The 16,488-nt window shown below is 42.7% G+C and overlaps 1 protein-coding gene across 1 annotated transcript; it reads right to left on the bottom strand.

Annotated features, from left to right (window-relative positions):
- Window positions 1-2,336: 2,336 nt before the first annotated feature.
- On the bottom strand, window positions 2,337-13,265 carry LOC136478050 (dynamin-2A-like). Its single transcript, XM_066476372.1, has 22 exons — window positions 12,877-13,265; window positions 12,733-12,783; window positions 12,526-12,646; window positions 12,319-12,423; window positions 11,784-11,845; window positions 10,657-10,774; window positions 10,211-10,556; window positions 9,222-9,369; window positions 9,022-9,123; window positions 8,817-8,936; window positions 8,529-8,612; window positions 8,296-8,423; window positions 7,751-7,838; window positions 7,483-7,621; window positions 7,086-7,162; window positions 6,878-6,934; window positions 6,349-6,487; window positions 6,110-6,261; window positions 5,550-5,663; window positions 5,404-5,471; window positions 3,765-3,931; window positions 2,337-2,885 (listed from the first exon to the last, which is right to left on the bottom strand). Exons 1-22 carry the CDS (start codon window positions 13,033-13,035, stop codon window positions 2,665-2,667), a joined length of 2,766 nt encoding a protein of 921 aa, XP_066332469.1. The 5' UTR covers window positions 13,036-13,265; the 3' UTR covers window positions 2,337-2,664.
- Between the last annotated feature and the right edge of the window lie 3,223 nt (window positions 13,266-16,488).

The raw sequence follows: 16,488 nt of genomic DNA, 5'->3' as shown, positions 1-16,488 counted from the left end.
ATGAAACAAAGGAACAAACACATGGTCAGACCTCAGAGGAATGGAAATAATATGCTGCTTTCACATGATTGCTGTCCTTTTTTAGAGCAGCAATATAAAACAAACAAATATTGTCCCACCTTTGGCACAGCTTTCTTAATCATACAGTTTCTTTAGTCATAAACTAGGAAACAGTGAAGCGAGGTCACCTGCTCTTGCGTCCGAAGAATCGCAATCGATGGTACACAAAATATACCATGGAACAAATTATGCCACAGTTCACAGATGCTTCATTAATCATTACCCACAGGCCCAATACGAACATGAGGGCCGTATCAACAAGCATTTGTGTATTCCAGCCCAAAAATGAATTGCACAGTATAATCATACAACAGTATAGCACCACAAATGAGCAGTTTTACTTGTGTGCCATTATAAAAGTTTGTAATTACTCACAGGCCATTAAAAAGTTTGAGCGGTCCCAGGTGCCACTGGTCGGGACTTCTTTGCCATCCACGCCATTCCGTCAATTTTATCTCTTACGGTGTTAAATTGCGGTGGAAAAAGTCTAAAATGCACTTAAGCTTGAACACCATGCAAAAGTTCGTCATTCCTCTGATGCCACTGACCTCCGCCACAGAAAAATATATAAAGGAAGAAAGTTTCATATAGAGCAACACTGTATTTTTTTCTTACAAAAATATACTAGCAAGTGTTTTTCTTACAAAAACATAAAACAGTTTAAATAGCAAGGAACCGCTGATTTCGTGTTGTTAGCAGCAGGATATAAGATATAAATTCTTATAGCATCCTGACACGAGAACCATAAAGAGAATTATTTATGGACAGTGAAGCAACTTATATTTGATTATTACTGTTTTTTTAGTGTTCACACATGATTTTTGAGAATAATTAACCTTACCGAAGAAAGAAAAAGTGAAAAACTTCACCCATGAACACTTCACTTGGCCAAAACTCTACCCCACTCTCATATTGCTGACTGTAGAGTTTACTAAAATAGTATAAATTCTCTCATTGACCATTTGAAAACTAATTTCGAACCCACACGAAGAGAGCAAGTCAGCTAAGCCACCGGATACGGGCAAGCATGTCCCGACGAGCCGTCAGTGGATCACTGTGGTCGTCGCAGTGCTCTGGCCATCCGCCCAAACACGCGTTCATCAGACTCAGGCACGACATGCGCGGCGACCATGCTATGGCCATCTACCCGAACACGCGTTCATCAGGCTCAGGCACGACATGCGCGGCGGCCACCACCATGAGGGCATGCCGAGCATTGCAATGGCGGCTGAATGGATCGAGATTGGTAATGGTTACGTATATGTACCCCGCTTGTAGAACTGGAAGTGCCTCCCGGACGCCTCAATGGCGGTGCTGACGGGCTGGTGCGCCCAGCCTTGAGCAGCGCTGCTCGTCGTTGGCCGCCACAGTCCTCGTACCCGGAGATGGTGACCACCTGCTCGCCGTCACAAGCCATGTCGTCGCAGCCCCCCTCCTCCATCAGGTACGGCGGTACGGGTAGGCCTGCACGAGAAGGCATCGCGCTGCTGCCCATGCTGCTGACCCCGGCGACATCGCGCCGCTGCCAATGCCATTGCCATTGCCGAAGCGCATGTTCACTGCTTCACGCTGCCTTGCACCGACGCGACCGCTGCCGAGCATCGCATCGTGCCCGACTATGCTGCCGCCACCGGCCTGGATGGTCCTCCACAGGTGCAGCTGCCAGCTGTGCTCGAGGTGGCCGTCGTCTTGCCGCCCCGGTAGAGCTCAGCCGCAGCTGCCGTCTCCCCACGCCCCTCCTCCACTGCGGCGAACACGCCATCGACGATGAGACCCCACCAGTAGGGCGCGTAGGGTAGCGCGAGCCCGGCCTTGGTGGCATCCGCGAGACTGCGACGGCGCGATGCTGCTTTCCACCGTCACGTCCCCGCCCGCGGTGTCGACGGACATGATGCGGTCGAGCTGCCTGGTGCTGATGACGAGGCCCTCACCATCAGCAGCTCCTGGACACGGGGCGGCTACGGCCCGCACTAGCTCGTCCTCCGACGCTGGGTACGCCGTGGAGGACCGACGACGAGGGATTGAAAAAAAAAACAGCCACCGAGAGCATTCTGGACATTTCAAGTCACCAGGGTCCACATGTCAAGGGCTAGCAAACGGTGAAAACCTAACAGAAGATGATCGAAATGACATAGAGGGCAAAGAAGCTCCAACCAGTGTCACCTGTGACTGCTCAAACTTTTTAATGGCTTTTAAGTAATCACAAACTTTTATAATGGCACACGGGTAAAACCCTCATGAACATGTCGTTCAGTTTGAAAGAATGGGAAGAAAAATGGTACAAGAATGGGTGTAAAGAATACATTTGCCAGTTTGATGGGATTTCTTACAGCAGAATCGTACAAAACCAAAATCAACTGATCCGTGGCAACAAAATCCCACATACTCCAAAATGATCGGGAAATGACAATCATCATTGACCTATATATTTCTAATTCTCTATAAACAACTTTGGTTCTCTTGATACACACCGTCCATCCAGATCTTCCAGTAAGCTCTGTTCTTTGGTCCCAGATGTGTTCTTCCACCAATACCAGTGGCGAATAAGAGCCTGGCAAGAGCATATGATGCTGATTGGTCACAGGTAATGCTCAATCGACGTACTTAGTATCTCCCCCCACTTGGTGGAGCCGGTGGCAGCCGGTTAGGTGTGCGTCGGCTGCCAGAGTTGGCATCCCCATTTTCGTGGCGCCGGCCTCGACTGTCAGCACTTCTTGACCTTGTCTCATGCTGTGAACTGGACCGGTCAACAGAGCCATTTGCTGCTGAGTCAAAGGCAGACTTCCAGTCCTCACCAGAGTGGCCAGGGGACCGTGGGCTACTCTCTGCAAGTAAATTTATGTCCACTCAAGGTTAGGCTCCTTTTGCTACCCAAAAGCAAAAAAACTACAATAAATAGAAAGTACAACAAACTGGTCCACATATTTACACCAAGCAATATCGATCTACGTATCTAACTTTTGAGGAATCGGTCTAGGTATCTAACTTATGAACTTATGAACTGGGCTTCTAGACAAAAGTAATAAAATTGCACATGAACTTATGAACTAAGCATCATACTAAATTGTTACTAGCTCATTATACATACATTTCTGGACTACAATGAAAAAAGGTTCTTGTTTGCTTTATTGCCTGTGCTGGATACCTACTACAGTTGCAATGGTTTTCGATAATTATGATCATAATGGGACACTCACGCGCATACTGTGGCAAGAATTGACAGCAAAATAGGCATTGTTTTTAATCCTAACCACCAGCTAACCAGCAGGATATACCTGGAGGGCACCTGCCCAACCTAGTAAAAAATGGGATAAAAAATATGATTATGTATTTTCATATTTCTTGTCCATACAAATGTTCCAAATCCGGGAGTGGCCAGAAAGATATTTCAATAAAAATGTTAGATAACCATGGTCATCATTCAGTCATCATTCGATGGGCTTTAGATATGCCAAAAAAAAGGGAAGTAGATAGCCTTTCATGCAGCCAAACAATTCCATTTTACCCACTTTAATCCATCCTAGAGATCAACTGTATAAAGATGGCAGTAGTAGATTTACCTCAGTTAGTTTTATTAAAGATATAGTCCATTAAAAATAAATGCTCAGTTATGCTTAAGAGGATAAACCAATGTCCAAAAAAGGCCCTAGTTATCACATTTGTGAGCAAGAGCATCATGCAGATATTTAAAGTATAGAACTTACCAGCTCCAGAACTATCGTTCGCATATGAAGCTGCTCTATTGTCATGGATACTGAGCTGGCGAGTGAGCTTTGACAAGAGGGATGATTGTTTTTGGTATTTTTCCCGCCTATGTTTAGCATTGTGGTCCTCTTGGAGTAGTTCTTCGATCTTTGTGTTGCTTTGTGCACTACAAGTGAGAAAATGTAACTGACTCAGCAATGAATTATTAAAAGAAAATGCAATGACAGTGGAACAAAACATTTTCTTCTAAGTACTTTAAAATACTAGTTAACACCTTTCAACAGTCACCATACAAGAGCACGAAGTGCGACAAAAAGAAAAGGTGAAGTGCATAAGTAAAAGAAGACTGCAATTTTAATAGACTTCTGCCAGAACAAAGTTTGCAAATATTCAAAAGAGCGAATACCCCATCTACAATCAGATCCAGAGGAATTAGGGGTTTATGGAACAAGATTGACGTTGAACTTAGCAGATGTGGTTCAAGATATGTAGTTAAGCAGTTAAAAGTTGAATTTCAATTTGCATAACCACAAGTCTTAAGCAAACAAGGGCACATTTGTGAGTAAAAAGAAGTGGTAAACAAATGATAAAGCAAGATGAGAAATACTAGTAATATACTATGCCTGCACCTGAGTGGTGCCAACAAGTTATAAGTGCAAGAATACCACATAAGTGTGATAAGCAATTAAGCACATACTCCCTCTGTTCCAAATTATAAGTCACCTTGACTTTTTTGGTACATAGAATTTGCTATGTATCTAGACATATATTATATCTAGATGCATAGCAAAATCGATGTACCAAAAAAAGTCAAAGCGACTTATAATTTGGAATGGAGGGAGTATCAGTTTGCAGAACTCAAGCATGGACAAAGGCACTAATTCTATCAGTTTCCCTATTTCTTATAGAATGTAATGTGCAAAGCACCTAATTAAAAGGATAATAAGTAGACCTTCACATAACCAGGAAGCACAAAAAAACATTTAGTTTGTTGCAGTTCCATCTAGATGGTATCTCCATTTCTTTTTATATGGCATATAGTTTTGTCAAAAAAAAAAACTCTGAAAATATAAGGCATTCATGTAAATGTATTGATGTTTTTCAGGTTTTGCCCTCTTATAGTATATTCCCTCACCTGCATTCATGGTTAATACCTCGCTTGTTGTGGGTTGATTTTTCCTACGTTTTTGTTGGTGCTCTTTGTCGCTTTGCCTGTACTAGACTAGTTTCTTTCGGCCTTGTGTCTCATAGTCACAGGTCATGTTGTTTGTGGAAGGCTAATTGCTCTGGTCTAGTGCTCCCTTGGGGAGGGGGATTCTTCTCCCTCCTTTGTACTATTCTTTTTTTCCTCTCTTAATGAAATGATGTGCAACTCTCTCACGTGTTCAAGGGGGGAAAATGGTTAATACCTCACTAACTGTTCACTCATGTTTCTATGCTAAATAGGGGTGGCGTGGTCATCATCTCTTTTCTTTCTCTTGGTTACAAGGCCTTATTAATCTTTGTGCCCATCCCAAATGTGCCTCATACTTTGAACGTAGCATATTACAATTTTCAGTGAACCGAAGGGAAAAGGAGTGGGAGTTCATTCAAGAAGGATAACTATCCCTAATTTATTTTTGAAGAATAACAACCAACCTTACTGAGCTGTACAGTTGGTTTAGCATATCTTCTTTTGATTTCTCCACTTGGCAAAGTACAATAGCCTGGTCATGCAAAAATCAATGAACATTATTCCATGAATCACAAGGTTCAGAGAATCGACTGAAGCTATGAGTATAAACCTTTGGAACATTTGCGGCCAAACTGTTCAAAACAGCTTCAACATAACCACGAACTTCTTGAGACATCCATCGAAGTTCTTCTTCAGGATCAGCAGGCCTCCGGGCCATTGTATCCTTAAACAGAAACGAGTCGTAGAACGAGCAGTAAAATAAGTGATCTTGTGTTGGATACATTTAAATGACAAACATAATAAGGCTATAATTTTAGCCTTTAGGTAAGGTAGAAAAAATAGATATCCTTTAGCAGATAGAAAGAAATGAGAATTGTCCAGTTGGTAGGTGCCTTGCAAAATGGCGTAGACTCCCTTGGCCACACCTTCCCTTTGTGCTTGTGTCCACATAATTTTTTTTAGCCAACCAACTTTAGTCAGTCCAACTTGGCATGTTTGCTGTGGAAGTCATAAGCTGGCAGGTTCAACTGCACTCGCAACGTTCCACACAGGCTAGATGAAAGGAACGACCTTTGCATTGGCCAAGGTGACGATTCTGCTAAGGCTAAAAGGTTCGCGCGGGAGGGAGGGAGGGAGGGAGTACAGAGACACAAGATGGCCAGAGCTTACAAGGGATCCATCTGAACGGCTTTGTCTCATAGAACCATCCTCAGTTGGACCCTTAACAGAGCCCCCTCTGCTTTGAATAACACCTTTTATCTTCTTGATCCATTCAATCTTGTCAGCCATACTCTCAGCCTTCAATATAACGGCACTGTGAGCTGCAAACATGAATTAAGCATTTATAGACCCAAAAAAAAAATGAAACCACTGCCCCCACCCCCCAAAAAATGTATACAGGAACAAACCTTTTAAGACACTTTTGTAGGCAACCCTGTTAGTAATCTTAAAAACAAGACTTGGCCCTTTCTCTTGTCCATTTGCCTTCTTTGAATCCTTAGAACTCTTAGAGACCTCTTCCTCCTCTATCTCTTCCAGGTTACATTCCTAAATAACACAGAAGATAATTCTATTAAAACAGATTATCATGTTTCACATAGCCATGTACATGTTGTCACTCAGTTCAGATATGAATTCCAACTTTCCACAATGGGAAGACACTGTTTAATATGTGGCTGCAAGTACTACCTCCTTTCAAAGTTATATGTAACTGCAATAAACATTTAGCTTCTGCTGATAATAATATAATATACACAGAATATTAAGACTGGTTGTAGAAACTATTTTCCTCTGTCATGAAATTATTTCAGAAAATATATTTGGTACAAAATGATGGTGAAAGGTATAAATTGGGAAAAATGTTAATGTCCAGAGGGGCATCTATCAAACAGTGATTGTATTATTCAGAATATAAGTAAGATTGACATCTAAGCACACCTCCAGGACAATGACGCCTCGAAAATGTCTCTCCTCTTGCTTCTTAGTGTATCCAAGCTGGACAAGGGAAAGGATTATAGTAAATCATGTAAGCCATCTCAAATAAAAAGATAATAAAGATCAGCCAAAAAAATATCATGAAAAAATATCAAATGTTAGCATTAAGAATAATCACGGTTGCAGGAAATCAAAAAGGAGATTTATTAACCTTCCCACTCTTCTCGTTTAGAACAAACCACCTTTTGCTCCATTCATTATTTTTTGCACTTTTCTTCAAAAGGTAACCTGGTGAAAAAAGAAAGAATATGTAATTAATTGAAGTATGACACTGGCTCTACACAGTTGGGAAATAAATAAATAAAAAATATGGCTAGTAACACATTACACATAAATCTGAATGCATGCATTGTGTACAAGTAGTAAAATACATAAGAGTTCTGAATAAGTAAACAATTAACCAAATATGCTAAATTCCGGTTCATTCATTCTAATAAACCCAAATGGGCATGGCAACAAAATTTTAGAAAACCTGAAGTGTTCTGGTACAGTTACATAGAGAAAATGCACTGCCAAATTGCTATGCACCCTATGGCACATTATCATACCTGCAGTTATTTCGCCGCCAGGCCCAGCAACCTGCAAATTTGGTCCCTCTTTTGTATTCTTTTCTTGCTGATTGGATTTATCCTTCATTGATTTCAGGTTACCACCAGCTTCATCCGAACCAGTTTGAGGGCTTGAAGCCTAATGAGTGAAAAAGAATGTTAATAGCCACCAAAAAAAAAACTAATACTGAGTCTAGCGGTCACTTATTTAGTACAGCTCTTAAGTACACAGATTTGTGCATCCTGAGAAAACAGGCAGAAGTCAAACCCGGTTCATCTTGGATTGTTCTGCATCATGTCCTTTCTTAGATGATCTGTTATTTCTCAACTCATCCTCATGACGCTGTCTTTCCATTCTGCAAAACCATACCAAGACAGATGTATACTGAATGATGCATTCACGTGATCATATAAATTATGTAAAGGCCCCAGTTAGAAAATCATTTATCCATTTGAACTAAGTGAGCAGACATTAATTAAATGAGAAAAACAGAAATGGAACCTCACTTATACAATTTACTAGCGCATCATTTCATGGGGGAAAGTGAAATACTCAAGCCTTTTGGCTATTAAAATTTAGGCTGATAGTGCTATTTAGGGGGGTGTGTGTGTGGGGGGGGGGGGGGGGGGGGGGGGGGGGTGTCGGCGAGATCTGTATGACAAAATAAATCAAGAATAGGAAAGAGAAAGATTGTTCTATGAAATTTATACAATACATAATGACATAAATCAGGTAGAGCAGTATATTTGCTTAAACTTGCACTACAGCATATTTAATAAAATAGCCAAGATATTTGTTCAAAGAGTATTGACCTTCTCTGTACTAATCGGATGAAGTGTTGTGGAGGAACAAAAGCTCGCTCCATATCAACAAGTGCAACCACCATCTTTTTTGCATCACTTTTGAAAGCATCTAATGCATTAGATGCAATTGCAATGACCTTAACAAAGGAATGTAATGTTCAGAAATTAGGCTTAACATGAATCATAAACACAACTAGAAAAAAGGAGGGAAAGCTGGTTACAGCAAAAACGTAAAGTCATACCTCCCGCTTGAATGGAGGGTATCTTCCTAGTCCTGGTGTAGCATTTGCAGCAGCATTTACTATGTCTAACAAAACTCGGTGTACCTAGTGTGTTGATAGACACAATAATTAGTTAGCATATCAGAAGCTACAAAATCAGTTAAGTATTGGCTGAAGCGCAATAGTTTAAAAATACAAAATATACCATAACCGTCTTAAGTTTATCTTCACCCAAATACAGAGAAAAATCAGATCTAGACAAGCAGGTAGCTTTAACTGTATGTATGAATTCTATCAATTAAAACATACCTCTTCAACACAGAGTCGCGATGGCTCCTTGGCCATTTCCAGAACTCCTTTTATTAAGGATCGTAAACCCTTCTCTGGAGATATCAAATAAGGTTGATAGCCATCCGCTTCCAACACAATCTAGAATAAGAAGAGAATTCCATTCACCATAGGCCAAAACAATTGCACAATCTATAATTAAATATAGAACAGCTTTTGATTTTACCCTCTTCACGTTGTTCAAATCAAAATGCCTGTCCAATGGAAGTTGTTTGATCCTATCTGGAAACTTGCCCTCAAAACTTGCAACTATTTTCCAACCGGAACCCTTTGAGTGGAAACAATGCAACAATCTAGTAATCAGTTATTTCATTTGGCAACATCTTAGATATAACGAGAAAGCCACTAACAGGGCTCATCACTAACCTCACCAGAAGTAATATGAGCAAGAAATTTATCTTCGAATTCTCGACATAGCTCCAGAGCAACTGCTCTGGTTCCTTCAGCGCTTTGTACCATCTGTTCTCCTAGCCTTGCAAGTTCATCCTGCACTATCTGGGATTTACCCTGAAGTCTGAAATGGATGTATGCAATTTAAGCATTATGAGCTAAATTCAACTGGTAGATATAATAGGTGATTCGTAAAAGTTGCACAGTTCATTGGCTCAGTGACTAATAGAAATTGAAAGGTGCTTTCAGGGGCAATCATCAAATTGACATTTTAGTAGTCAAGTAGAAGCTGTCGATGTATCACTTTTTCACATGGCGTTACTCTTAGCATTTGAATGATGATACCATAATTACAGATGCAAAAGTAGTGGCAGCATCACTGAGGTGATGCATGTAGATTTTATTTGGATTTAACCAGAAGGCCAGTACAGAGAAGAACATTTGCAATCATACAATTGTAAGATGTTCCGTCAGATGAGAATTAACTCAACCCTCAAAAGCTTTTTGTTGACTGATAGAAGAAAAAGCCTAGAGAATCTAACCTAAATGCAGTTAGATATTCATCTAAAACTAGCGAAAGTGCCAACGCCATTGCACAAATATAAACCACATATGTTTAATCTACATCAACATAATCTAGTGCCAATAAACTAAGTGGTGTAGATCATTCTCCTTTCTATAAATAAATAAAGGATATCTGGAATTCTTTATATTTCAGAGACCATCATGGGGATTTGTAGTTGGTAGACATCATAGAAGAGGACGTGCTTTCAGTTTCACATTTGTTTACATGATCACATCTATATATCAATTATTCAATGGTTTGACAATCATGGTCAGTAATTGACTTGAATGTCCTAAACCAATTAACTTTTTTCTTTACTTCCTTTTGGTTGTTCTTGGACCGCACAGAGTTATGATGCCTTTAAAAGTAAAGCACAGGATGATCAGCATAGCATGCATACCCGGTCAACAAGTTTGGCAGACGAACTTTCATCCGTTTACGTATCTGCTTAGCAATGGTATCCACGAGAGCAATTCTTCCCAGCTTACTCTGAGGTGCACCAGTTAGGATGGATTTAAGGGTCTCAGCCTCAGCTCGCCAAGCTGTTTCCAGTGAATTATCAGACCCGACTGATCCTGATTGAGCAGATGCAATTGAGACAGACTGCCCGATTAGAGCAACCCACTCAATATCAGCTGCTGCTCGTGGGGCACCCTTGTTGGACAAAATGGCCTGAACACAAGAAACGGTTTTTGCATCTGCAGCTGCTTGATCGATTTTGCTTAAGACACCTATTGTTCTAGTTCCTGCAACAGTTAAACAAGAGGAAATATCAATTGGTATTTTTTTGAAGGCAGAGTGTGGCTATGCTATTGTGGAGGACATGACCAAATTAGAGTGACAGACCATCTGGATCAATGTCCTTTGCTAGTCTAAGAGCTCGAGAAGATGCAACATCAGCAGCTTGCATTGCTGGTATCACAACAATCAATATTGCATCATTGTGCCCAGCATATTCACTGATCTGAAATGAGAAAAGTATTAACCATTATAAAACGTAACTGAGAAGACGCAACAAATGTAAGTCTTGTTGAGTGTAGTGGGCGCGAGCGCGAGCATGTGTTTCCTTGAAGGCCAAACAACAAAAGACTCATAAGTGGAAAAACAAATATTACTGCTTTTGTGGACACTCAATCAACCGACTATTGAGTTGCGCAGGGGCCAGCACTAAAAAATTGTATGAATTACATAAATGGGAGGTGGCCATTTTGATGCATACGCTGGGTTTTAACCTACTGGTCAACACTCTCCCAGCGGCTAAATACATGGGTTAAAGCAAGACCAAGGTTTCTTGGGAAAAAGCCATTGGTTTTGCTATGCTTACGTAATAGTCTCTATAATTTCAAAGGATGCCCCCCAAGTTATTATTTATTACTTCCTCCATTCCATTCAATAATATTCCAGTTATAATAGAGAATAATTATACCATCAGTTATTCTAGCAAGTCCCAAACCTTCCTGAGTACTCCCTCCATCCCACAAATAAATTCGTTTTGGACATGATTTAGGATACCAAGGAGTGATTAATTGGAGCCTATTTTCCCCTGTTTGCCCTTATTAAATAGTCCCCTTGGGCATCTAATAAACAAACATCCCTCTCCAGCCTAGTTGGTTACTGAAGCGCGTTCTTAGGCGTGTGCGCGCGGGTTTGACCCCTCGCCTCCCCTATTTTTGCATGGCCGCTCCTGAAGCGTTTGTTTGGTCGCTCGCTAATTGGCTCCTGGAGCCTCGTTAATTTATTCCCTGGAAACGAAGAGGCATGCAGCAGCGTCATTAGCTTTTCACCAGTACACGAAGAGGCCGCTGGCCGCATTAATTAATTCCCTGGAAACGCAGCCGCAGGGGACAAACTCGTCCCACGCCCTGGAAACGAACTCCTTTGCGAAAGATCTAAGAAGCTCCAGAACGAACTGTTTTAAGGGATGGAGGGAGTAGTTGATGACTAATGACAAAAGCATTGCAAAAAGTACTCACCGTTGAATCATCCATAACCCGTTGGTCTATGCCAGGTAAATCAATCAATTTCAGCGGAGGAGCTGGACAAGCAGACAACAAAGATTACACAATGTGAAATTATTTGCAAGAGCCCAGAAAAAACAGAACAAAGTACACAGAAGCATCTATCGCACACCATGTATTGTAATTAAACAAAGTACACAGAAGCATCTATCACACACCATGTATTGTAATTATCAGATATTGAGCTGAGCTCATTCAGTGTAGGGTTATTACATTTCAGTAGACCAATGCACTATCCTTCAATAAAAATAGCATATCACAAAAGACTCATTGATAGCATCTCTCCTTCAAAACCATATCATCATATCATTTCAGCATTAAATGGAACATAGAAGGTAGAAGACGTTAATGTTCTACAACTAGAAGAAAAGTATGAAAACGTTCAGGGTCCTTAGCAGCATTGCCCCTAAAGCATGCCCAATTATCCAGCTTGTTACCGAATTAGCAGCATTGCCCAATTACAAGAGAAAAGTACAATCCAACAACAAACCTGTACTTGTCCGCAACTTAATGTAAATCTCATCGCTTCGGCTTCTCCCAGATCCACTGGATGCCCCTTTGCTAAGCCTATCCTGCAGTGAATGACGGAGTGCACCTGCAGGCCACACCACAAACCAAAAAAAGGCCACCAAACTCAGTAAAACGACCAACCGCGCCCATTGCCAGATCTAACTACGCGAGGTGAGATCTCACTCACTTGCCGACACCTGCTGCGACTTGCTGTCGATCTGTAGGACGATGGACTTGCTGCTGAGCCCCGGATCCCTCGCCAGGTCGACCACTATCGGCGCCCGCGTCGCGCCGTTCTCCCCCGTGGGCTGAAACACCACGGCAACCACCGCCGAAGTATCACGTAAGCGAATGCACACAGCAGAAGAGAACGAGTTAAGCGTGACGCACTCACCAGCACAGGGTGGCCAATGAGGCTGTTCAGCACAGCCGACTTGCCAGCTCCCTGCACGGAAAGGGAGCAGAACAGATTGAGTCAGATCGGAAGGCGGGGGCGGCGTGTGGGTTCGAGCTCGCGCGGGGGGCGGGGGGCACTTACGACGTTGCCGAGCGCGACGGCGTTGAGAAAGGTGGAGGGGCGGCGCGAGGCGGTCTCGTCAGAGGGGTCATCGTCCGCAAGGAGCGAGGCGGCCTGCCGCATGGACTCGGAGAGCTGGACGAGCTCGTCGATTGCCTCCATGGCTGCCGACGACGACATGGCGGCAGGGATCTAGAGGACGGTCGGGGAGATCTCGGGTGGTGAGCTGGGAATTGGGGAGTTGCGAGACGGGGTGTTTTGAGAGCCGAGACGGGCAGTCGGGCACAAGGGTAGTCGTTGCCTGACTGCTTTTCAAGTGATGGGACCAGCGACTCACCGGTGAGGTGCCGGTGTGGGGCGCTTCGTTTGTTCGGGCACGTCGGCCGGCGCCCGTCGGGTGCTGGGGCTGTGGGGATTTTAGATCTGGCTCCCCAGCCGACGAGTCTGTAAACGAAGGCTCTTTTTGGTTCCCACCTCCGGAGCTAAAAATTTTACGAGTTTTTAGCAGCCATCTAAAATCTCCTAAAAATATGTTTGGTTCCACCTGTTAAAAGTGACTAAAAGCAATAAGTACTGTTGAATAAATATATTTTTGCCTTTTTTCCTCCTACCCCTGCTACCCCTACGCTCTTCCTCTCGCCTCCGTAGCGATGGCCCTCGGCGGCGCAGCGCCCGCCGCCTCCCGCTCCTGCGAGGCCGGCTCCACCGCAGGCGCGCGCCCCTCCGCCCGCCGCACCACCAGCCGCCTGGGCGAATCTCGGGCCAGAGGAGGAACAACCCCCTGGGCGAATCGGCGATGGCGACCCACCCGGCCTCCCCGACCACCGACGCCGACTGGGGCTCCATCCCGGTCTCCGTCGACGACGAGCCCGACGTCGGCATCGCCTTCACCTCCACCAAGGAGCAGGACCTCGCGCAGCCGCTCGTCGTCGCGCAGATCCCCTTCAAGATCCAGCCCGGCCGACGGCGTCCAGGGGGAGCAGTGGGCCGCCGGCGTCGGGGGAGCGGGAGGGCGGCCTGGGGCTGGGGGTGGCGGATCCGGCAGCGGGAGCCCCGGCAGGTCCAGCAGCTGGAGCCCCGGCGCCGTCACTGCCTCCGCCGGGTTTGGGCGCGAAGGGGCGGCGGATCCGGCGGGGGGAGGGGGGAGGCGCGAGGGAGCAGGGGCGGCGCTAGGGGGAGTGGAGGAGGGAGGGAGCGGCGGCGGGGTTGGGGAGGGAGCGGGGGCGGCGCGAGGGGCGGGCCCGTGCGGCGGCAGTGGGGGGAGGGAGGGTGGGAGAGAGAGAGAGGGGGTAGTGGGGGTCCAGATGGACTTTAGGAGGTTTTAGGAGGGGGTGGAGCTTCTAAAATTTTTAACCTCTTCTAAAGTTTTTAGGAGGAGGTGTTTGGTTCTTTAGGCAAATTCTATCCAGATTTTAGCTTCTAAAATTTTTAGAAGGGGTAACCAAACAGGGCCGAAGTGAGCTCCAAGAGGCGGATGGTGGTCCACGGTGGGTTAGCCCGGAGCCCGTGTGTTTTGGGATTTGGGCACCAAATTGGAAATTGGATACTTTGCTTTTGCGGACGTCCATCGACCATCCTTCAAAATGGTTTGAAATCCTCTGCAGAAAAGGGTGATTTTTTTTGAAATTATATTATTTAAAAGAAAATTTGGTAAACTAGCTGTCGATTTTAAAAATTACAAGCCTAGGTGCCTTTCGGTAGCTTGGAAGCCGACATGACTCTAGGCGGCCGTCCCATGTCCAACAAGCCTTGCTCGAACATGGAAGAGGTTGTGGGCTTCCCACAGACCGATTAGGCCCAGCACAGCCAATTTTAGAATCCGATGAAGAGACGATAGGCTGGACATAAAAAACGAATGATCTAGCTTCAAGATCTCTAAAACTCATATAATTTCTTAATAGATGCTAGAAATCAATCACAATCTATTTTTTTAGGCTATCGGCATTTGAAGAGCCAATAGGTTGAACACTCACGTATATTTCCTTGTTGTATGTAATCCAAAAACGAATGATTACGTATCTTTCCTTGTTGTATGTAATCCAAAAACGAATGATCTAGCTTCAAGATCTCTAAAACTCATAATTTCTTAATACGTATCTTTCCTTGTATGTAATCCAAAAACGAATGATCTAGCTTCAAGATCTCTAAAACTCATATAATTTCTTAATAGATGCTAGAAATCAAGCACAATCTATTTTTCTTTTTTTAGGTTGTTGGCATTTGAAGAGCTGATAGGCTAAACACTTACATATCTTTCCTTGTTGTATGTAATCCAAAAATGAATGATCTAGCTTCAAGATCTCTAAAAACTCATTTAATTTCTTAATAGATGCTAGAAATCAAGCACAATCTATTTTTCTTTTTTTAGGCTGTCGGCATTTGAAGAGCCGATAGGCTGAACACTTACGTATCTTTCCTTGTTGTATGTAATCCAAAAACGAATGATCTAGCTTTAAAATCTCTAAAACTCATATAATTTCTTAATACATATCTTTCCTTATTGTATGTAATCCAAAAACAAATGATCTAGCTTCAAGATCTCTAAAACTCATATAATTTCTTAATAGATGCTAGAAATCAAGCACAATCTATTTTTTCTTTTTTTAGGCTATCGGCATTTGAAGAGCCGATAGGCTGAACACTTACATATCTTTTCTTGTTGTAAGTAATCCAAAAACGAATTATCTAGCTTCAAGGTCTCTAAAACTCATATAATTTCTTAATAGATGCTAGAAATCAAGCGCAATCTATTTTTCTTTTTTTAGGCTGTCGGTATTTGAAGAGCCTATAGGCTGAACACTTACGTATCTTTCCTTGTTGTATGTAATCCAAAAACGAATGATCTAGCTTCAAGATCTCTAAAACTCATATAATTTCTTAATAGATACTAGAAATCAAGCACAATCTATTTTTCTTTTTTTAAACAACAATCTATTTTTCTTATATCTGACATAATAGCTTTTGTAGTTTTGAAATTCAAATCATTCTCAAAATTAGATATTTGAGTTTTTAAGTTAAAATTGTTTGGCCCTAAAATAAATTGCACACATTTTTTTCCTTTCCTAAGACAATGGACATAGTCTATATCCGGTAATAGTAAAGTTATAAATAACTTATATATTCTTATAGTAAGGCTAATAATACATCTTGCTATATACCTGAAATGTCCTAATATGGCTTAAGAGGAGGTGAATAGCTTATTTAAAAACTCTATAAGTCATTAGAGCAATTGATTAGTACAACAAATGGCGTAATACAATTTTGCTCTAACTCTACAAGGGTTACAAGCCACCTATTCCAATAATTCTAGTTGCTATGATCACTAGGCACACATAAGAACTAAGTCACTACTTACTAAGCTAGTGTGCTCTTAAAGACTAACTAAAGTGTCATACTAACCAAACTAACAAGCTCTCAAAAGCTAGCTACACTAAAGAGCTTGACAACTTGTTTGCAAGAATTGTAAATAAGTAAGTTGATTATACCGTCGTGTCGAGAAATGAACCAATCATAATATGATGGCAGCCAATCACCGGGAGAAATCCAATCACACAAGAGACACCAGATTTTTCTTCCGAGGTTCATGTGCTTGCCGACACGCTAGTCCCCGTTGTGTCGACCAACACTTGATGG

Source organism: Miscanthus floridulus, chromosome 8 (genome assembly GCF_019320115.1).
Source record: "Miscanthus floridulus cultivar M001 chromosome 8, ASM1932011v1, whole genome shotgun sequence".
Classification (NCBI taxonomy): Eukaryota; Viridiplantae; Streptophyta; class Magnoliopsida; order Poales; family Poaceae; genus Miscanthus; species Miscanthus floridulus.
Note: the sequence above shows the minus strand (reverse complement) of the source record. Positions and strands in the feature narration are given on the sequence as shown.